This window comes from Papio anubis, chromosome 3 (assembly GCF_008728515.1).
Source record: "Papio anubis isolate 15944 chromosome 3, Panubis1.0, whole genome shotgun sequence".
Taxonomy (NCBI): domain Eukaryota; kingdom Metazoa; phylum Chordata; class Mammalia; order Primates; family Cercopithecidae; genus Papio; species Papio anubis.
The window spans coordinates 146,467,582-146,490,736 of record NC_044978.1 but is presented as its reverse complement, the minus strand read 5'-3'; the positions used below and the strand labels follow the sequence as shown (position 1 = coordinate 146,490,736).

General features: G+C 44.7%; 1 protein-coding gene across 1 annotated transcript; it reads right to left on the bottom strand.

The window, feature by feature from the left end:
• Positions 1–20,205: 20,205 nt before the first annotated feature.
• Positions 20,206–21,647, bottom strand: LOC101008252 (putative cytosolic acyl coenzyme A thioester hydrolase-like). Its single transcript, XM_021938389.2, is given in 2 exon segments — positions 20,206–21,159; positions 21,162–21,647. Coding segments are annotated over 2 exon segments (864 nt in total). The 5' UTR covers positions 21,247–21,647; the 3' UTR covers positions 20,206–20,380.
• Positions 21,648–23,155: the final 1,508 nt, after the last annotated feature.

The window sequence follows — 23,155 nt, the reverse complement described above, 5'->3', positions numbered from 1 at the left end:
GCACGCACCTATGGTCCCATCTACTTGGGAGGCTGAGGTGGGAGGATCTCTTGAACCTGGGAGTGGGAGGTTACAGTGAACTGAGATCATGCCACTGCACTCCAGCCTGGGAAACACAGTGAGACTCCACCTTAAAATAATAATAATAATAATAATGTAAATAAAATATTTAATTTACAATTGCAATTGGTCTATGAAGGAAGAGTAAGGGAGAATATAACTTCTGATTTGTATATGATTAGTGAAGATATTATTATTATTATTATTTTTTTTTTTTTTTGAGACGGAGTCTCGCTGTGTCGCCCAGGCTGGAGTGCAGTGGCGCGATCTCGGCTCACTGCAAGCTCCGCCTCCTGGGTTCACGCCATTCTCCCGCCTCAGCCTCCGAGTAGCTGGGACTACAGGCGCCCGCCACCTCGCCCGGCTATTTTTTTGTATTTTTAGTAGAGACGGGGTTTCACCATGTTAGCCAGGATGGTCTCGATCTCCTGACCTCGTGATCCACCCGCCTCGGCCTCCCAAAGTGCTGGGATTACAGGCTTGAGCCACCGCGCCCGGCCGAAGATATTATTAAGGAAATGACATTTACACTGAAGCTTGATGAATGGCTAGATGCTGGCTGTGCAAAGAGGGAAGAGACAACATTCCAGGCAGAGGAAGTGGCATATGTAAAGGCCCAAACATGATGTGAGGGAATGTGGCAAGTTATCTAAAATAGATGTACGTTGTAAGACATGTGTGTCATATGGCCATGTATATACTGAGGTAAAACAAGAGTGAACATGGAGGAATTAATTAAGTTATTGTAGTGGTTTATGAAGAAGATGAAGTAGGAAGGAGAAGACTGACAGCTTGAAGTAGAGAGGTGTCAGTAGAGATAATGAAAAGTGGATAGATTACAGATTTATTTAGAAAGTAGGGCTGGTCGCAGTGGCTCACACCTGTAATACCAGTACTTTAGGAGGCCAAAGTGGGTGGATCACTTAAGGTCAGGAGTTTGAGACCAGCCTCAGCAACATGGTGAAACCCCGACTCTACTAAAAATACAAACATTAGCCAGCCGTGATGGCACCTGCCTGTACCAGCTGCTGAGGTGGGAGGATCGCCTGAGCCCAGGAGGCGGAGGTTGCAGTGAGCCGAGATTGCGCCACTGCACTCCAGCCTGGAGGACAGAGCCAGACTCCATCTCACACAAAGAAAACCAAAAAAAAAAAAAAAAAAGAGGAAAAAATGGATTTAGGGCCAGGTGAGGTGGCTCATGCCTGTAATCTCAACATTTTGGGAGGCTGAGCTGGGAGGAATAGATTGAACTCAGAGTTCAAGCCAGCCTGGACAACATAGTGAGGCCACGTCTCTACCAGAAAAAAAAAAAAAAAAAAAAAATGCCGGGCGTGATGGTGTGTGTCTGTGTTCCCAACTACCGGGAGGCTGAGGTGGGAGGATCCCTTGAGCCCAGGATGCTGCAGTGAGCCGTGTTTGTACCACTGCACTCCAGCCTAGGTAAGGGTGAGATCCTGTCTCAATAATAATAATAATAATAATAATAATAATAATAATAATAGGCCGGGTGCGGTGGCTCAAGCCTGTAATCCCGGCACTTTGGGAGGCTGAGACGGGTGGATCACGAGGTCAGGAGATCGAGACCATCCTGGCTAACACGGTGAAACCCCGTCTCTACTAAAAAATACAAAAAAAAAATAATAATAATAATGGGCCGGGTGTGGTGGCTCATGCCTGTAATCCCAGCAATTTGGGAGGCCGAGAAGGGTGGATCACCTGAGGTCAGGAGTTTGAGACCAGCCAGACCAACATGGTGAAACCCCATCTCTACTAAAAATACAAAAATTAGCTGGGCGTCATTACAGGCACCTGTATTTATTTGATAAGTAATATCAAATGAAATGAACAAGGATGATTACTGCAGTAGTGTTTGTGGAAAAAACTGACTATACCCCAGGACAGCAAGGTCAGGAATTTGAGACCAGCCCAGCCAACACAGAAAAACACCATCACTACTAAAAATACAAAAAATTAGCCAGATATGGTGGCACATGCCTATAATCCCACTTCTCTGGAGGCTGAGGCAGGAGAATTGTTTGAACCTGGGAGGCAGAGGTTGCAGTGATTCAAGATTGCACCATTGCATTCCAGCCTGTGCCACAGAGCGAGACTCCATCTCAAAAAACAAAACTAAACATAAATGCACTGTAACTTTGTCATACAAGGGATTACAAAAAGTAGTCAAAGGGACTAAAGTTACCTATACAAACATGGAAAAATGTAAAAATTACCTCAAAATGGATTACAGATTTAAACGTAAAATGTAAAACTATAAGCGTTTAGAAGAAAACACAGGAGAAAATCTCCAGGACCTGTGCCTTGTTGAGGAATTCTTAGATGTGACACCAAAAGCACAATCCATTAAAAAAAAGGATAAATTAGACTTCATCAAAATTAAAAACTTTTGTTGTGATTTACCAATCACATATCTGATAAAGAACTCATATCTAGACTATATGAATAATTTTCAACTCAACAGTAAAAAAAACAAAAACAAAACCAATTAGAAAATGAGTAAAACCCAGCCAGGCATGGTGGCTCACACCAGTAATCCCAGCACTTTGGGAGGCCAAGGGAGGAGGATTCCTTGATCCCAGGAGTTTGAGACCAGCCTAGGCAACATAATGACACCCTCACTTCTACAAAAAATTTTTAAAAATTAGCCAGGTGTAGTGACACACAACTGTAGTCCCAGCTTGGGGAGGTTGAGGTGGGAGGACCACTTTAGCCCAGGAGGTTGAGGCTGCAGTTAACTGTGATCGTGCCACTACACTCCAGCCTGGGTAACAGAGCAAGACTTTGTCTCAAAAAAATTAAAAAATTGGCCAGGCACAGTGGCTCATACCTGTAATCCCTGCCTTTTGGGAGGCTGAGGTGAGCAGATCACTTGAGGTCAGGAGTTCAAGACCAGCCTGTCCAACATGGTGAAAGCCTGTCTCTGCTAAAAATACAAAAATTAGGCGGGCGTGGTGGTGCTCGCCTGTAATCCCAGCTACTTGGGAAGCTGAGGCAGGAGAATTGCTTGAACCTGGGAGATGGAGGTTGCAGTGAGCTGAGATTGTGCCACTGCACTCCAGCCTGAGTGACAGAGCGAGACTCCATTTCAAAAAAGAAAGAAGAAAGGAGGACTCCAGGAGAGAATGAAAGTTGTGTTACAGTTATAGGAAACTAAAACTAAATGCCTTGTAGAAATATCAATCATGTAAATCCAGAAACAGGCAACCCAGCCCATTTTGAGGAAATTACATAAGTGGAATCAGGCCATAAGTATGCCCTTGAGACTGGCTTTTCCAGGCTGCATAATGCCCTAGAAAGCCACCCAATTTGTTGCATGTATCAATAGGTTGTTCTTTTTTAATGCTGGGTATTCCATGGTATGGAGGTACCACAGTCTATGTAACCATTCACCATTTTTTCTAAAAACTATTTATTTATTTTATTTTATTTTGAGACGGAGTCTCGCTCTGTCACCCAGGCTGGAGTGCAGTGGCACGATCTCAGCTCACTGCAACCTCTGCCGCCCAGGCTCAAGCAACTCTCTGCCTCAGCCTCCCAAGTAGCTGGGATTATAGGTGACTGCCACCATGCCTGGCTAATTTTTGTATTTTTAGTAGAGATGGGGGTTCACCATCTTGGCCAGGCTGGTCTTGAACTCCTGACCTCGCAATACACTGCCTCGGCCTCCCAAAGTGCTGTGATTACAGGTGTGAGCCACTGCATCCGTTCTTTTTTTTTTTTTGCTATGGAGTCTTGCTCTGTTGCCCAGGCTGGAGTGCAGTGGCATGATCTTGGCTTCTTGGCTTACTGTGACCTCTGCCTCCCGAGTTCAAGTGATTCTTCTGCCTCAGCCTCCTGAGTAGCTGGGACTACAGGCACGTGCCACCACTCCTGTTTAATTTTTGTATTTTTAGTAGAGACGCAGTTTCACCGTATTGGCTAGGCTGGTCTTGAACTCCTGACCTTGTGATCTGCCCGCCTGGGCCTCCCAAAGTGCTGGGATTACAGGCGTGAACCACTGCACCCAGCCATCATTCATCTTTTAAGGGACATTTTGGTGGTTTCCGGGTTAGGACTATTTCATATAAAGCTTCTGTGACTGTTCATGTACAGTTTATATGTGAACATAAATTTTCTTTTTTCTTTTTCTTTTTTCTTAGACGGAGTCTTGCTCTGTCAACTGAGCTGGAGTGCAGTGGCGCAGTCTCAGCTCACTGCAACCTCCACCTGCCGGGTTCGTGACTCTCCTGCCTCAGCCTCCTGAGTAGCTGGGACTACAGGCGTGCGCCTCTACGCCCAGCTAAGTTTTGTGTTTTTAGTAGAGACGGGGCTTCACCATGTTGGTTGGCCAGGATGGTCTTGATCTCTTGACCTTGTGATCCTCCCGCCTTGGCCTCCCAAAGTGCTGGGATTACAGATGTAAGCCACCGTGTCCGGCCTGATGAATTTTCATGTATCTGGGATAAATGCCCATCAGTGCATGTTGGTTTGTATGGTTAATATATGTTTCGTTTTTTTATTAAACTGTCAGACTTTTTCCCAGAGTGTTGTATCATTGTACATTCCCACAAGGTAGGAGCAATTCAGTTTCTCTGCATTCTCACCAGCATTTGCTTTCATCACTATCTGTTTTAGCTGTTCTAATAGGTGTGTAGGAATATCTGTTTATGGTCTTAATTTGTATTTTGATAATGGCTAGTGAAGTTGAACATCTTTAAACATGCTCATTTGTATCTATACAGTGCATTCTTTTTGTTAAAAAGTCTCTTTATGTCTTTACCCATTTTCTTTAATTCCTTAATTTTTAAACTTTTTTAAGTTTTAATTTTTTTTTAGACGGAGTCTCACTCTATTGCCCAGGCTGGAGTGCAGTGCAACGATCTCGGCTCACTGCGACTTCCACCTCTCTCAGGTACAAGCAACTCTCCTGCCTCAGCCTTCCGAGTAGCTGGGATTACAGGCATGCACCACCACACCCGGCTAATTTTTGTATTTTTAGTAGAGACGGGGTTTCACCATGTCGGCCAGGCTGGTCTCAAACTCTTGACCTCAAGTGATCCACCTGCCTTGGCTTCCCAAAGTGCTGGGATTACAGATGTGAACCACCATGCCCGGCCTTGGTCTCTGTCTTTACTGTTGACAGCTTTCCTCAAAGGTCTGATGATCCTTGAGTATTCAGTTAAAAACACCAGATTTTTAACTGAACCACTGCATAGCTGACTGGAAGCTCTTTGTGAGTTTGCAGGTCTTGTCAACTTGTGGGCTTATTTTTAGATTCCCTAGGTAGTCAGCCAGCTTTTGTGTGCAGGTATGTGTGTGGTACCCCAAATGACAGTATGTGTAGGTATTTTCTCTGTAGTAATTTACTTTATCTGGAGAAAAACTAATTTTCTGCCTGGCTATTGACTTTGTAGCACTGGACTGAGGAATCTCACAGTTCAATATGCAACCTTTTTTAGTTTTTTTTTAAAAAAGCAAGTACTAAACTAATATTCTGCCTGGCTATTGGCTCTGTAGCACTGGACTGAGGAATCTCACAGTTCAATATGTAGACTTTTTCCTTTTTTTTTGTTTTTTTTTCTGAGATAGAGTCTCATTTTGTCACCCAAGCTGGAGTGCAGTGGTGTGATCTCAGCTCACTGCAACCTCCGCCTCCTGGGTTCAAGCGATTCTCCTGCCTCAGCCTCCTGAGTAGCTGGGATTACAGGTGCACACCACCACGCCTGGTTAATTTTTGTATTTTTAGTAGCAACGGGGTGTTACCATATTGGTAAGTCTTGTGTCGAACTCCTGACCTTGTGATCTGTACACCTTGGCCTCTGCGCCTGGATGCCCTTTTTTTTTGTTAAAAAAAGAAAAAGAAAACAAAGCAAGTACTCTGGAAACTCTGTAGACTTGTTTTTGAGATGGAGTCTCACTCTGTCGCCCAGGCTGCAGTACAGTGGCATGATCTCAGCTGACTGCAACCTCTTGCCTCCTGGGTTCAAGCAATTTTCCTGTCTTAGCCTCCTGAGTAGCTGAGATTACAGGCATCCGCCACCATGCCCGCTAAATTTTTTGTATTTTTAGTAGAGACGGGGTTTTGCTATGTTGCCCTGGCTGGTCTCGAGCTCCTGACCTCAAGTGATCTGCCTGCTTTGGCCTCCTAAAGTGCTGGGATTACAGCTGTGAGCCACCACTCCCAGCCTGTAGACTTTCAAGGAATTCTCACCCCATCTCTCTTCCTTTCTGCTGCTCCCCAAGCTTCTCAGATTGTTTCTCCCCAGAAAAAGTACTTGTGGGAGTGGGGAAGGGGCGGCTGCCTGACTGATTGGAGTGACGGAGGGCTTGTAGGGCTGCTTTTCAGTCTTCAGACACCTCTCGCTGTCTTCACTGTTCCTACACTGCCTTCCAAAGTACCAGGCTTCAGTCCTCGAGTTGTGTTGCTTTTTGTGGGTCTTCTCCAACAAAGCTTGGCCTTCCTCTGCTCTGCTAATTTAGTCACCATTCCTCCATCTGCTTTTTGTCTTCATGTGCTGTGGGTTTGGGGAGAATAAATGTTTCCTAGTTTTACTGAAGATAGCATTTGTGTTTCTGTTTCTTGTTCTGATTGTGTTTTGGGGAGATTAAAGAAAATAGTCTAGAAAGGTCAATGTTCAGCCATCGAAAACCTGGAAGCTGTGGAGGTGACTTCTAGCAATTGCCTCCATTATTGCTATCCAAACATATTTAAAAAAAAAAATACAAAGAGTGTTCTGAAAGCAGTTCTGTCTGCCCATACTCTTTGCTCAGTGGCAGTGCCAAGTAGTGCTGCGCCTAACCATATTGGAGCCTGAGGCAAAAGAAAAAATTAGTAACACTGATCTAATCTTTATTTAACATTTCAATATTTTGTTCATTATGGAGTTTTGCTGCACCTATTTTGACTTAAAAATACTGCATTGGCCAGGCGTGGTGGCTCACGCCTGTAATCTCAGCACTTTGGGAGGCCGAGGCAGGCGGATCACCTGAGGTCGGGAGTTCGAGACCAGCCTGACCAAAATGGAGAAACCCCATCTCTACTTAAAATATAAAAAATTAGCCAGGCATGGTGGTGCATGCCTGTAATTCCAGTTACTTGGGAGGCTGAAGCAGGAAAATTGCTTGAACCTGGGAGGCGGAGGTTGTGGTGAGCCGAGATCATGCCATTGCACTCCAGCCTGGGCAACAAGAGCAAAATTCCTTCTCGGGAAAAAAAAAAAAAAAATGAAAGAAAAGCATTAAAATACTATTTTAAGGCTGGGCATGGTGACTAATGCCTGTAATCCCAGCACTTTGGGAGGGCAAGGTGGGTAGATCACCTGAGGTCAGGAGTTGAAGACCAGCCTGGCCAACATGGTGAAACCCTGTCTCTACTAAAAGTACAAAAATGAATTGGGCATGGTGGCATAGGCCTGTAATCCCAGATACTTGGGAGGGTGAGGCAGGAGAATCACTTGAACCCAGGAGACAGACGTTGCAGTGAGCCGAGATCACGCCATTGCACTCTAGCCTGGGTGACAAGAGCAAAATTCCATTGAAAAAAATTATTTTATTACTAATATTACTTACTATTATTATTTATCACTTAATTACTGAGTGCTTTGGCGCCTTTTACATTTTACATTCCAGTTAGGTGACTTATTTCCTTCATCCTAATCCTGGTCCTGGGATGTATCACTTTTTTTTTTTTTCTGAGACAGAGTTTCACTCTTGTTGCCCAGCCTAGAGTGTGCAATGGCGAGATCTCGGCTCATCGCAATCTTCGCCTCCTGGGTTCAAGTGATTCTTCTGCCTCAGCCTCCCGAGTAGCTGGGATTATAGGCGCCCACCACAACGCCCAGCTAATTTTTTGTATTTTTAGTAGAGACGAGGTTTCACTGTATTAGTCAGGATGGTCTCAATATCCTGACCTTGTGATCCACCCGCCTCAGCCTCCCAAAGTGCTGGAATTACAGGTGTGAGCCACTGCGCCCAGCTGGATGTATCACTTTCTTCAGCTAATCATGCCCCACCCTGCAAGCCACTACAAATAAACATTTCATCTATTTGCTTTTTTTTTTTTTTTCTCAGACCCTTTAGGTCTGAAACAGAGTTTAGGATGAAATATGTCATCTAAGTAAATACAACCTGCTTGCCATGCAAACTTACACCTTCAAGACATATCCCACAGTCATGCTTTCAATCAATTTATCTTCCTGGCTGGGCGCGGTAGCTCATGGGCTGTAATCTCAGCACTTTGGGAGGCGGAGGTAGGAGGATCACTTGTGGGCAGATCAGGAGACCAGTCTGGGCAACATGGTAAAACCCTGTCTATCAAAAATACAAAAAAACTAGCCAGGTGTGGTCCCAGCTACTAGGGAGGCAGAGGTGGGAGAATCGGTTGAGCCCAGGAGGTAGCACAGGTTGCAGTGAGCCAAGATCCTACCACTGCATTCCAGCCTGGGCAATAGAGTGAGACCCTGTCTCAAAAAAAAAAAAAAAAAAAAGGAAAAAAAAAAAAGAAGAAAATTATCTCCTTAATACATGGCTGTTGCTGAGTGTTCTCCTCTGTTCATAGAAAGAGTTGGTCTCTTATAGGAAATAGAAGATTGGGTCAAAAAGAGCCCTATCAGTATAATTAAGATGCCATTTTTTTTTTTTTTTTTTTTTTTAAGACAGAGTCTCGCTCTGTCACCCAGGCTGGAGTGCAGTGGCACGATCTCAACTCACTGCAACCTCTGCCTCCGGGTTCAAGCAATTCTCCTGCCTTAGCCTCACGAGTAGCTGGGTCTATAGGTGCCTGCCACCACACCCAGCTAATTTTTTTTTTGTATTTTAAGTAGAGACGGGGTTTCACCACATTGGCCGGGCTGGTCTCAAACTCCTGATCTTATGATCCGCCTGCCTCAGCCTCCCAAAGTGCTGGGATTACAGGCATGAGCCACCACTCCCAGCCAATGCCAGATCTTTATTCATACATGGTGCATAATGTAAGGACTGGGGTGGCACTGCTGATTCCAAAGCTTTGTTTTGGTTGGTTGTTTACTAAAATAAAGTGAGATTAACAGAGACAGAAGCATTTCCTCTAAAGTATTCTGGTGTTCATTTTTCTGCTAAAAACCTTGACATGAAGTAAAAGCAGTAACACTTCCTCATTTATCTCTACAATCACTACTATCACATGTGGGCAGCGTCAGAAAAGGATCTTCCCTTTTCTTTTCTTTTTTTGTTTTCGAGACAGAGTCTTGCTCTGTCATCCAGGCTAGAGTGCAGTGGCACAATCTCAGCTCACTGCAACCTCTGCCTGCCGGGTTCAGGCAATTCTCTTGCCTCAGCCTCCCGAGGAGCTGAGATTACAGTCATGAACCACCATGACCAGCTAATTTTTGTATTTTTAGTAGAGAAAGGGTTTCACCATGTCCCAGTCTGGTCTCAAACTCCTGACCTCATGATCTGCCTGCCTCAGTCTCCCTAAGTGCTGGGATTATAGGTGTCAGCCACCAAGCCTGGCTTTTTTTTTTTTTTTTTTTTTGAGACTGAGTCTCACTCTGTCACCCAGGCTGGAGTGCAATGGCATGGTCTCAACTCACTGCAACCTCTGCCTCCTGGGTTCAAGCAGTTCTCCCACCTCAGCCTCCCGAGTAGCTGGGAGTACAGGCACATGCCACCACACCTGGCTAATTTTTGTAATTTTAGTAGAGACACGGTTTCACTATGTTGGCCAGGCTGGTCTCGAACTCCTAACCTCGTGATCCACCCACCTCGGCCTCCCAAAGTGCTGGGATTACAAGCGTGAGCCACTGCACTCGGCCTTTTGTTTTTTTTGTTTTTTTTGTTTTTTGAGACAGTCTTTGCTCTGTCGCCCAGCCTGGAGTACAGTGGCATAATCTCGGTTGACTATGAGCTCCACATCCCGGGTTCAGGCCGTTCTTCTGCCATAGTCTCCCAAGTAGCTGGGACTACAGGCGCCCGCCACAATGCTCAGATAGTTTTTTGTATTTTTAGTAGAGACGAGGTTTCACCATATTAGTCAGGATGGTCTTGATATCCTGACCTTGTGATCCACCCATCTCAGCCTCCCAAAGTGCTGGGATTACAGGCGTGAGCCACCGCTCTGTTCCTTTTTTTTTTTTTTTTTTAGAGGGAGTCTGGCTCTGTCACCCAGGCTGGAGTGCAGTTACACGGTATCGGCTCACTGAAACCTCTGCCTCCCAGGTTCAAGCAATTCTCCTGCCTCAGCCTCCCAAGTAGCTGGGATTACAGGCGCCCACCACCACGCCCGGCAATTTTTTTGTATTTTTAGTAGAGATGGGGTTTCACCATGTAGGCCAGGCTGGTCTTGAACTCCTGACCTCAGCTGATCCTCCTGCCTCAGCCTTCCAAAGTGCTGGGATTACAGGCATGAGCAACTGCACCCGGCCAGCATCCTCCCTTGCTAATGACAAGATTTTTCATGGTTAAGTAGATGGAGGAGAAAGGCATTTTGGCTGCAAGGGAGTACTAAGATTAATGGTTGAATTTGTTTGTTCTTTTTTATTTTTTTAAGACAGAGTCTCGCTCTGTCGCCCAGGCTGGAGTGCAATGGCACCATCTCAGCTCACTGCAATCTCCACCTACTGGGCTCAAGCAATTCTCCTGCCTCAGCCTCCCGAGTAGCTGGTACTACAGGCACGCCACCATGCCCAGCTAATTTTTTGTATTTTTAGTAGAGACAGGGTTTCATCATGCTGGCCAGGCTGGTCTTGAATGTTGACCTCGTGATCCGCTCTCCTTGCCCTCCCAAAGTGCTGGGATTACAGGCGTGAGCTACCATGCTCGACTGTTTATTCTTTTGAGTTCTTGTTTTAATTGACTATGACAATTTAGGGATGTCTTGTAGACCATTGTCTACAAAAAAACCCCCAAAAACATCAAGACCAGCCTGGCCAACATAGTGCAACCCTATCTCTACTAAAAATACAAAAAATTAGCTGGGTGTGGTGGTGGCTGCCTGTAATCCAGGTACTTGGGAGGCTGAGGCAGGAGAATCTCTTGAGCCTGGGAGGCAGAGGTTGCAGTATACCGAAATGGCGCCATTACACTCTAGCCTGGTCAACAAGAGGGAAACTCTGTCTCAAAAACAAACAAACAAAAAACAAAAACAAACAAACATACATACAATTTCTTAACTCTATTCACTAAGATGGCCTGGGGGCTGGGCTCAGTGGCTCACCCCTGTAATCCCAGCACTTTGGGAGGCCCAAGTAGGAGGATTGCTTGAGCCCAGGAGTTCAAGGCCAGCCTGGTCAACATGGCAAACCCTATTTCTACAAAAAAAAAAAAAAAAAAAAAAAAAGACAAAAATTAGCCAGGGGTGGTGGTGCACATTTGCAGTCCCAGCTACTTGAGAGGTTCAGGTGGGAGGATTGCTTGAGTCTGGGAGGTCAAGGCTGCAATGAGCTGTGATCATGCCACTGTACTCCAGCCTGGGTGACAGAGTGATACCCTGTCTCAACAAAATAAAATAAAATAATAAAAAAGAGGGCCTAGGAGCAGTGATACCCCAGTAGCAATGAGTACAACTAGTGCTCAGATCTTGGTCCCTTAGTAGTAGTCTTTGATGAAAAGAACCTCCTGCGAGCTCTTTGGAGAAGTGCTTGTTTCCAGGGTTGGGAGAGGATGAGCCTGGAACATCTTGTAGTGCCAGAAAATAAAGAACTGCTTAAACAAAGAAGTGGAGGCTGGGCATGGTGGCTCACGCCTGTAATGCCAGCACTTTAGGAAGCTGAGTCAGGTGGAATGCTTGAGTGCAGGAGTTTGAGACCAACCTGGGCAATGTGGGGAGACTCTGTCTCTACAAAAAATAAAAAATTAACTGGGAGTGGTGGCAGGTGCCTGTAGTCCCAACTCCTCAGAGGCTGAGGTGAGATGATTGCTTGAGCCTGGGAGGTTAAGGCTGCAGTGAGCTATGATTGCACCACTGCACAGCCTAAGTGACAGAGCTAGACCCTCTCTCAAAAAAATAAAATAAACAAATAAATAAAAATAAAAAAGGAAGTGGACATGTCAAAAGGACTCATAAACTAACCTGAAGGAGTGCCCAATTACCAAACCTGGAACAATCTAAGAAACAATATAAATAATGACGGTATTGGATTATAATCCATGGAATAACTATCCAGGAGTCCATACTGACATAAATATAATTAAATGAATAAATGAGAGAGCAGGAACAATTATTTTTTACAGAAAACTTCCAATTAATAAATGTAGAATGAATGTGGGAAATATACAATCTCCAATATATAAACACAACAGTAATTGTTGCAGGCAAGACCCACTGATGAATGGTAAAATCAGTGGTTGAGGCCAGGTGCAGTGGCTCAGGCCTATAATCCCAGGACTTTGGGAAGCTGAGATGGTAGGATAACTTGAGGCTAGGAGTTCAAGTCTACCCTTGGCAACCCAGAGAGACCCTGTCTCTACAAAAATAATTTAAAAAATTAGCTGGGTGTAGTGGAGTGCACCTTAGTCCCAGCTATTTGGGAGGCTGAGGTGGAGGGATTCCCTGAGCTCAGGCATTTGACTCTGCAGTTATGATTGTGCCACTGCACTCCAGCCTAGGTGATAGAGAGAGACCCTGTCTCTAAAGATTAAAAAAAAAAAAAAAAAAAAAAATCAGTGGTTTGAGGAGAAACAGGACATTTGCATATCCTCAAAGTAACTCCTCAAAGATATTTATCAATATACAAACGAAAAGACAGTAATTTAATTCCTGATAGATACCAGCTTAACCAAGTGATCAAGATTAATACCAGTAATAAGATGTATTAGCATCATATATCCTCTGATATAATGCATTGAGAGAACATGATATAACTTTTGTGGCATTTTTGTCAAAAATCCACGACTTCAATCTAATTATGAAAAAAATGCCAGATAAACTGAATCGAGAGATATTTTGCAAGATGACTACTAACACTCATCCAAGTGTCAAAGTCGGCTGGTGCAGGGGCTCACGCCTGCCATCTCAGAGCTTTGGGAGGTTGAGGCTGGAAGATCGCTTTAGCTTAAGAGTTTGAGAACAGCCTGGGCATCATAGTGAGACTTTGTCTCTACAAAAAATTTGAAAAGTAGCTGAGTGTGGTGGCCCATGCTCATCTCTCAGCTATTTGGGAGGCTGAGGTGGAAGGATTGCTTGACCCGGGGAAATGGACGTTGCGGTGAGCCAAGATCACACATTGCACTATAGCCTGGGTGACAGAGCGAGACTCTGTCTTACAAAAAAAAAAAGTGTCAAAGTTATGAAAGACAAGGAAAAACTGAGGAATTGTCATAGATTGGAGAAGACTAAGGAAACACAACTAAATGCAGTATGGGATTCTGGATTGGATCATGGAACAGAAAAAGGACATTACCAACATGGTGAAAACTCATCTCTACTAAAAATACAAAAAGTTAGCCAGGCGTGGTGGTGCAGGCCTGTAATCCCACTACTCAGAAGGCTGAGGCAGGAGAATCGCTTGAACCTGGGAGGTGGAGGTTGCAGTAAGCCAAGATCACGCCACTGCCCTCCAGTGTGGGCAACAGAGGAATACCCACCCTGTCTCAAAAATAAAATAAAATAAATTAAATTAAAATAAATAAATAAAAAGAAAAAGGACATTAGGGAGAAAACTGGTAAAATCCAAATAAGGTATATAGTTTATAGTGATTTAGTAATGTTAACTTCATAGTTTTGATCATTGTACTATGCTTGTGCATGTTTTTAACATTAGAGGAAGTTGGGTGAAGGGTATATGTGAATTCTGTACTATTTTTATAACTTTTTTGTAAGTGTAAAATTATTTCGAAATAATTTTTTTTTAAAGGCAAATAAAGGGCATGGGGGTGGGATCTAAAACACAGGGGAGGCCCGGTGAGGTGGCTCACACCTGTAATCCCAGCACTTTGGGAGGCCAAGGTGGGCAGATCACTTGAGGTCAGGAGTTTGAGACCAGCCTAGCCAACATAGAGAAACGTTATCTCTACCAAAAACACAAAAATGAGCCAGGCATGGTGCTGTGTGCCTGTAATCCCAGCTACTCGGGAGGCTGAAGCACAAGAATCACTTGAACCCGGGAGGTGGAGGTTGCAGTGAGCTGAGATTGCATCATTGCATTCCAGCCTGGGCTACAAAGCAAGACTCTGTCTCAAAAAAATAAACAAATAAATAAAATAAATACATAAATAAATAAAACACAGGGGAAAGAGTAGCCTTAGTTAGGAGGAGCTATGCCTCTCCCATGGTATCAAGAAGTCTGGCAGAAGGCATGAGTGGTCCTGTAGATGAGTTTACTGTCTTGGTGGCTGGAAGCTGATAAAGTTCTTCAGCGGGGTTCATGGCTGCATTCTCAAAGCCAATTCACAGGACATAGCATAGAATGAGGACTGCACAAATGTTTATCGAACTGAACAGGACTGAGTTTGAAACACAACTACATTATGATTATATCATTATTTCTACCTATGTGGCTTTAGGCATGTTACTCATTCTCTCAGTGCCTCCATTTCCTATGAAAATGGGAATATAATCCCAGTTGTTGAGGCAGAGATTAATATGTTATTTACCCAAATCTGTTTCATTTTATTTCTGGGCACATAGCTAAATCATACTTTCCTGCCTCCAATTCTGTTAGGCACAGAGCTGACCAGCACTTCATTGGCTCTGAATACATGTTTGATGAAAGAATATAACTATTGACATGCTCCATTACAAACTTTGTTGTGTCACCATTTCTTCCGTATCTTGATATGGAACAAACGACATCTTGTCTGGCCATGGAGGTGGTTAAGACTAAATGAAAATTTCCAAGAGATAATTTGTCATAAAGGATATGACTTGCTTTACACAGAACCAACTGCTAATGACTAACCCTTCTTTAATTATGAGCCATGGAGAACAGTCATGCATTAAACATTCCTTGACATCCACCGGGCACAGTGGGACATTGGATAGACCCAGATGAAAATAATAGTTCACGGCCAGGCACGGTGGTTCACGCTGTAATTCCAGCACTTTGGGAGGTCGAGGTGGGTGGATCACCTGAGGTCAAGAGTTCAAGACCAGGCTGGCCAACATGGTGAAACCCCGACTCTACTAAGAATACAAAAATAAGCTGGGTGTGGTGGCAGGCACCTGTAATCCCAGCTACTTGGGAAGCTGAGACAGGAGCATCACTTGAATCCAGGAGGTGGAGGTTGTAGTGAGCCAAGGTTGTGCCATTGCACTCCAGCCTGGATGACGAGTGTGAAACTTCATCTCAAAAAAAAAAAAAAAAAAGAAAGAAAGAAAATAATAGTTCGAAAAACTGAAAAATAGTTCAGGTGCTGTGGCTCATGCCTGTAATCCCAGCACTTTGGGAAACCAAGGTGGGAGGATTGCTTGAGCCCAGGTATTTGAGACCAGTCTGGGCAAAATAGTGAGACCCTGTCTCTACAAAAAAATTTAATAAAAATAAAAATAATAAAAACAAATCAGCTGGGCCTAGTGGCATGAACTAATCGGGAGGCTGAGGTGGGAGAATCCCGGAGGGAGTAGGAGTCCTGGAGGTCTAGGCTGCAATGACCCTGTCTCCAAAAAACAAAACAAAACAAAACAAAACAAAAAAAGAGAGAGAGGGAAAAGAAAGCAAATAAAAATAATTAAAGGGCCAGGCACGGTGGCTCATGCCTGTAATCCCAACACTTTGGGAGGCCAAGGAGGGCGGATCACGAGGTCAGGAGTTTGAGACCAGACTGGTCAATATGATGAAACCTCATCTGTACTAAAAATACAAAAATTAGCTGGGCATGGTGGTGCGTGCCTGTAATCCCAGCTACTCAGGAAGCTGAGGCAGAAGAATTGCTTGAACCCAGGAGGCAGAGGTTGCAGTGAGTCGAGATCGTGCCAGACTCTGTCTCAAAAAAAAAAAAAAAAAGGAAAAAATCAGAAACATCTTGCTGGAGTGTTTCCTACTTTTTTGCTCCCTCGGGCTGCCCCACTCAGCTAATTTGAGGACATAGGATTACAAGAAAGGTGTGAGGACTGGGGGGTGTGTTGTGGTTAGAAAATGGGAAAATTGAATTGCAGCTAATACAAACTTTCTGGCTACTTAGAGTCTTCTAGGGTTATAGTACCTTGGATTAAGTCATTATGGTTTAGATTTTGAACTTCAACATTTTCATTTCAATAACATGGTCAAGTCAGTTATATGAAAATGAGTTAAATGAATCCATGGATTCTCATGCCAAACAGTCTCTTGTGAGAATATATAAACCAGAATGTTAATTTACTATCTTACAATGAGAAATGTAACCGGACAGCAGATTGTATATTCAGATTGTATATTTTATCAGCTGCTTGAGATTTTTTGTTTTGTTTTTGAGACAGGGTCTCACTCTGTCACCCAGGCTGGAGTGCAGTATGATCTCAGCTCACTGCAACCTCTACCTCCTGGGCTCAAGCCATCCTCCTACCTTGGCCTCCTGAGTAGCTGGGTCTACAGGCTCAAGCCACCATACCAGCTAATGTTTTGTATTTTTGGTAAAGACAGGATTTTGCCATGTTGTCCAGGCTGGTCTTGAACTCCTGGTCTCAAGTGAACCACCTGCCTGGGCCTGCCAAAGTGCTGGGATTACAGGCGTGAGTCACCACCCCGGCCTGCTTGAGATATTCTTTCCTTATAGGATAATCTACATGGGAAGCCTAGTTATAAAATCAGATTTTCTGGTAAACAGGAATCTGGAGCAAGAAGAATTAGATCAGTAATCATAAAAGACCAGTGTTATCTAATTACGATAACCAAATGCAATCATTTCAGCCTTAAGAACAGAATTGCTAAGAGAGGGTTGCTTTTTCTCTACTGCTATTTTCTTTCATGTGAGTTGAGCTGGAATGATGTGCTCATTGCTTTCCCTTTATTCACTGTAATCCAAGGCAGAGAGTAACTCATCTGATTGCTAAATCAGGAAGAACAACCTAGGTATGCTTGCCTCATTTCTTCTCATTTCTCTCAAGAGTACACACTTCCTCTAGGATTTAAGCCTTACTTGGGCCAGTGTGTTCAGTGTTGTTCAGGGCCAACTTCTTCCTTAGGCACAGCAGGCAGTGCCTAGGGTCCATGAAAATGTTTTAATTTCCTTAAAAATCAGAAGAAAAAAAATGAGGCTGGGTGCGGTGGCTCAAGCCTGTAATCCCAGCACTTCGGGAGGCTGCTGCCGTAGGATCCCTTGAGCCCAGGAGTTGGAGACTAGCCTAGGCAATATAGTGAGACCCCGTATCCTTATCTACAAAAAAATTTAAAAATTGGCTGGGTGTGGTGCCATGTGCCTTTGGTCCCAGTTACTCGGAAAGCTGAGGTGGGAGGATCCTTGAGCCCAGGAGGCTTAAACTGGAGTGAGCCGAGATATTGGCGCTACAGTCTGGCCTGGGCAACACCCTGTATGGAAAAAAAAAAAAAAAGAAAAAAAAAAGAAAAAGAAAAAAGAAAAAACAGAAGAAGAAAAAAGTGAATTTGTAGCTCAAAAATGTTTTAATATATGTATATCAGTATAGCCATAATGTACAATTTTTAGTATATATATTTAATGAGGGAAAAAGAAGGGGAGCCCAAGAAAAAAGCAGAAGTGCCTATGGCCCCATGAAAGCCATAATGTGTGCCTTTGCTGCCTGTGGAACACGGTAGGTAAGTGTGTATCATTCTGGGGTTCAGGTGACAGGTCAGTTTGGTTCTTATGAGCTGCATCCTCCAGTTAATCCTTATCAGTTCAAGGTGATATCTGACCTCACATTTACCTTATGCTTGCCCTTTATTCTCAATTTGGGCAGAGAAGAGCCATGTCCTTTATTGGATGCCCTCAAGACCTCAACATAAACTATAGGAATATATATTTACTGAATCAAACTGAAGGAGACTGGAGAATCTGTGTAGTGAGCAAGGCTACACTGATCGATGCTGGCTAACTTCTGTAGAAATACCGTTATTTAACTTCCCTTTTCTATGGTCCATACAGATCAAATCCTTCTATATATATCTATGTATATATATATGTGTGTGTGTGTGTGTGTGTGTATATATATATATATTTTTTAAGACAGAGTCTTGCTCTTTCACCCAGGCTGGAGTGCAGTGGTGCCATCTTGGCTCACTTCAAGCGATTCTCCTGCCTCAGCCTCCCAAATAGCTGAGATTGCATGTACACTCCACCATGCCCAGCTAATTTTTGTATTTCTAGTAGAGATGGGGTTTCGCCATGTTGGCCAGGCTGGTCTCAAACTCCTGACCTCAAGTGATCCGCCCACCTTGGACTCCCAAAGTGCTGGGATTACAGGTGTGAGCCACTGCGCCAGGCCCAAATCCTTCTATATTTTACATTTACCCAAAAAAAAAAAAAAAAAAGAGAGAAAACTCATTGACGTGATCGTATAAATTATGATTGATTTCTGATTTGGAACAAGTTTTTGTTGTTGTTGTTGTTTTGAGACGGAGTCTTGCTCTGCAGCTGAGGCTGGAGTGCAGTGGCTCAATCTCGGCTCACTGCAACCTCCGCCTCCCAGGTTCAAGGGATTCTCCTGCCTCAGTCTCCTGAGTAGCTGGGACTACAGGCGCACTCCACCCTGCATGGCTAATTTTTGTATTTTTAGTAGAGCTGGGGTTTTCACCATGTTGGTCAGACTGGTCTCGAACTCCTGACCTCAGGTGATCCACCCACCTGAGCTTCCTAAAGTGCTTGGATTACAGGATGAGCCACCGAGCCCGGCCCAAGGCATGGTTTTATATATTAAAAAGTTGCTGGCCGGGTGTGGTGGCTCACGCCTATAATCCCAGCACTTCAGGAGACCGAGGCAGGTGGAATACCTGAGGTCAGGGGTTTGAGACCAGCCTGACCAACATGGTGAAACCCCATCGCTACTAAAAATACAAAAAATTAGCCAGGCATAGTGACAGACGCCTATAATCCCAGCTACTCGGGAGGTTGAGGCAGGATAATTGCTTGAACCGGAGAGGCAGAGGTGCAGTGAGCTGAGATCGTGCCATTGCACTCCAGCCTGGGCAACAAGAGCAAAAGTATGTCTCAAAAAAAAAAAAAAGTCACTGATGTTCAGTGATATTATTACATTCAGAGAGCAAGTTGGGATTACAAATAACATTTTTCCAGGTAAATCAGTATATTCTTAGTTTTTTTTCCCCTTATCTACATTAGTTACCTGATTAAAAATCCTAGATATTTGAGTTCTAGTTTTTTCTTTTTTCTTTTTTTTTTTTGTTTTTTGAGACAGAGTTTCGCTCTTGTTGCCCAGGCTGGAGTGCAGTGGCATGATCTCGGCTCAGTGCTACCTCTGCCTCCCAGGTTCAAGAGATTGTCCTGCCTCAGCCTCCCGAGTAGCTGGGATTACAGGCACCCGCCACCACACCCAGTTAAGTTTTGTATTTTTAGTAGAGATGGGTTTTGCCATGTTGGCTAGGCTGGTCTGGAACTCCTGACGTCAAGTGATCCGCCTGCCTCAGCCTCTCAAAGTGCTGGGATTACAGGCGTGACGCACCACGCCCAGCAGAATTTTTTTTTTCCAGCCAAGCAGCAGCTTTATTAGTGGTGCTGGGTTCTTCCCATACCTTGCAGTGTGCTCGGAAGCATTCCCCAGGGTTTCCACAGAATGCCTCCCAGCGCTCGGGACAACACTGTGTAGCTTTGACACTGAAATGATATAAATAAAGCTTTGGTGTGTAGGTTTGCAGGAGAGTACAGGTTAATACTATGATACGAAAAATTCAGACAACACCAGTTCTCAACGTGAATTGGGTTTTTGGCCAAAGGGGTAACTTCTATGTGACTGGACACTGGGCCTGTTGCCACATCTACTCAAGGCCCCAGCGGCAGAAGGAGGGCGTCTAGGGCTGAGGCTACATGTGGCCCTGCCACTTCACCTTCATCTGCAGGTACCGCCCTTTGCCTTCCTCTAAGCGCTTCTCTCTCTCTCTCTCTTTTTTTTTTTTTTCTGAGACAGAGTTTCGCTCCTGTTGCCCAGGCTGGAGTGCTCCCTGTAACTTCCGCCTCCCAGGTTCAAGAGATTCTCCTGACCCAGCCTCCTGAGTAGGTGGGATTACAGGCGTGCACCATCACACCCGGCCAATTTTTTGTATTTTTAGTAGAGACGGAGTTTCACCATGTTGACCAGGCTGGTCTGAACTTCCAACCTCAGATGATTCGCCTGCCTTAGCCTCTCAAAGTACTGGGATTACAGACTTGAGCCACCGAGTCAGGCTTCAAAGGGCTTCTTCTCATCCTGGGTCTCGGGCAAGCGCTGGGGCATGGGCAGCGACCCACCCTCCTGGCTCAGTGACACTTAGGTGAAGACACTGGCGGCCCGGTAGCGCTTCTGGGAGCTGTCCGCAACAGAGTTGGCGTCCACCAAGACCTCTATCTCTACGGATTTATTGCTCGTGAAGGCCATGCGTCCCGAGATGGTCTTGATGCAGCCTTTTCTGATCTTGTCGTGAAAATTAACGGCGTTCACGGAAGCTGTGACGAGGTTGGTCTTGCAGTGGCGTGCAGCCACGATCCCGGCGACCTCGTCCGTGAGCTTCATGGTCACGCCTTCATGCACGAAGCTGTGCAGGGTACAGTCTGAAGGCCCCACCAGGTGGATCAAGCTGCACTGGCTGTAGCTGACAGTGTTCGGCTCTGGGTTGAGGACTGGCTGGACGACGTCCTGGTTCCTCCACTTGGTCTCCATGCGCTCCAGCTTCTGGGTTTTGTACCGCTTCCGGCCCTCCTCCTCCTGCTCCTGCGGGGAATACACAACAGGAGGCACTTCGAGGACCTTGTCCACGTTCTTCAGCGACAGGGGCACATACCAGAGGGTGGCCTTATTGGTCAGCTTTTTGGTACCTGTAAGGATGTTTTCGGACATCACGTTGACCTGCACCTCCACTGAGTCCTTGGAAGTGTAGGTGATCTCCGCGCTGATGTGGGCCACCTCACCGATGCACATGGGCCACAGGAAGTCGGTGTGCTCGACCCGTGCCAGAGTGGCCACACAGCGGTCCCTGTTCTGGCTGTTGCAATGCCAGGTGCTGATGATGGCGCCCACCTCCTCGATCATCTTCAGGATGGTCACCCCTAGACACTGCAGGCCACACTGGCGTCATCTGGCCGCATGATCCTGCAGATCTGGATGGCAGACGGTGTCTGGATGTCTGGGCCACACATGCTGGCAGCTGCCGCGGTGGCTGCGGGCCGGCGCAGGTGTCTGGCAGGCCTGGCGCGGAATTGAGTTTTAGTATTGAGAAAATTAAAGTTTTGGTTGTTAAAATGATTGCAGTTTTAGCTAACTTCAATTTTAAAATTCACCAATAATAACACTATTATTTATCAATAAGTAGAAACGAGTTAGAAAATATTCAATCCTTTCAATTCAGTTGGGGAATAAACTAATATTTTTCGAACACCTGACACATATCAAGCATTTACTTACGTATTTGCATCCATATTGCAATTTAATTCCTGCAACTGTCCTGGATGGGCACAGTGTCTCAGGCCAGCATTTTGAGAGGCTGATGGGGAAGGATCGCTTGGGCCCAGGAGTTCATAGACCATCCTGGGCAACATAGTGAGATCCCCATCTCTAAAGAAAACTAAACAAAACAAAACCAGTTCTTTTTTTTCTTTTTTTTAGAGAGGCTCTCACTCTGTCACCCAGGCTGGAGTACAGTGGCACAATCTAGGCTCACTGCAACCTCCGCCTCCCAGGTTCAAGCAATTCTCCTGTCTCAGTCTCCTGAGTAGCTGCGATTACAGGCTCTTGCCACCACGCCTGGCTAAAAACCAGTTCTTTAAATTTAGCATCCTGGTCAGGCACGGTGGCTCATGCCTGTAATCCCAGTATTTTGGGAGGCTGAGGCAGGTGGATCACTTGAGTTCAGGAGTTTGAGCCCAGCCTGGGCAACATGGCAAAACCCTGTCTTTACAAAAAATACAAAAATTAGCCGGGCATCGTGGCACGTGCCTGTAGTCCCTGCTACCTGGGAGGCTGAGGTGGGATGATCACTTGAGTTCCAGAGGCAGAGGTTGCAGTGAGCCGATATAGTGCCACTGCACCCCAGCCTGGGCAAAAGAGTGAGACCCTTTCTAAAAAAAAAAAAAAAAAATTAGCATCCTTATCCCCACTGTAGAATTAAAGAAATTGAGGCTAGGAGCAGTTAAGTATCTTTGCAGAGATCATACATTAATGGGATGGCAGAACTAAAAATATGGATCTACACCTAAAGTTTAAAAGCCTGTATTATTTTCCACTTCACCATACTACTTCTCTTAGTAAAAATAACAGTGATGATACTTTGTATCTGTCTTACCACACATAAATTGTAACAAAGGTCCTTAAGGACAGGGGCTATGTCTTATACTTTTACAGTATCCCTAATGAATTTTCAGGAAATATTGCTTGAATGGTATGGTTGGTTCCTGGTATTTAAATACTGTTATTTAATTTTTCAATGGTATTTCAATGATAGAAATAAATTATGCTTTTTTAACTTTAGTGTTTATAATGCAATTATTCTGACTTACTTCACATCAGAGATAATTTTATCCAGTTTAAATTCATCTTACATAAAAAATGTGTAAACAGGCTGAATGCAGTGGTTCACACGGGAATCTCAGCACTTTGGGAGGCTGTGGCAGGCGGATTGCTTGAGCTCAGGAGTTTGAGACCAGCCAAGGGAGCATGGCAAAACCCTGTGTCTACAAAAAATATAATTATTAGCCATGCATGGTGGCACATGCCCGTGGTCCCACCTATTGGGAGGCTGAGGTAGGAGGATCACCTGAGCCCAGGGAGTTTGAGGCTGCAATAAGCTGTGATCACGCCACTGCACTCCAGTCTGGGAGACAGAGTGAGACCATGTCTCAAAAAAAAAAAAAGCATAAATAAATATGCAGTTATGTTTGCTGCCATTTTTTGGAGTGTATGATATTTTTGGAGCATTATTATATCACGCTCGTATAAAATATATTTAATATATTTAACTTCATTTGTAGGCTACTGAACTCTAGGAGTTGCCTTATGAATACCATTCTGGGACTTCCAGGATTTTCCTAAGTACTTTCTGTCTGTTCAGTA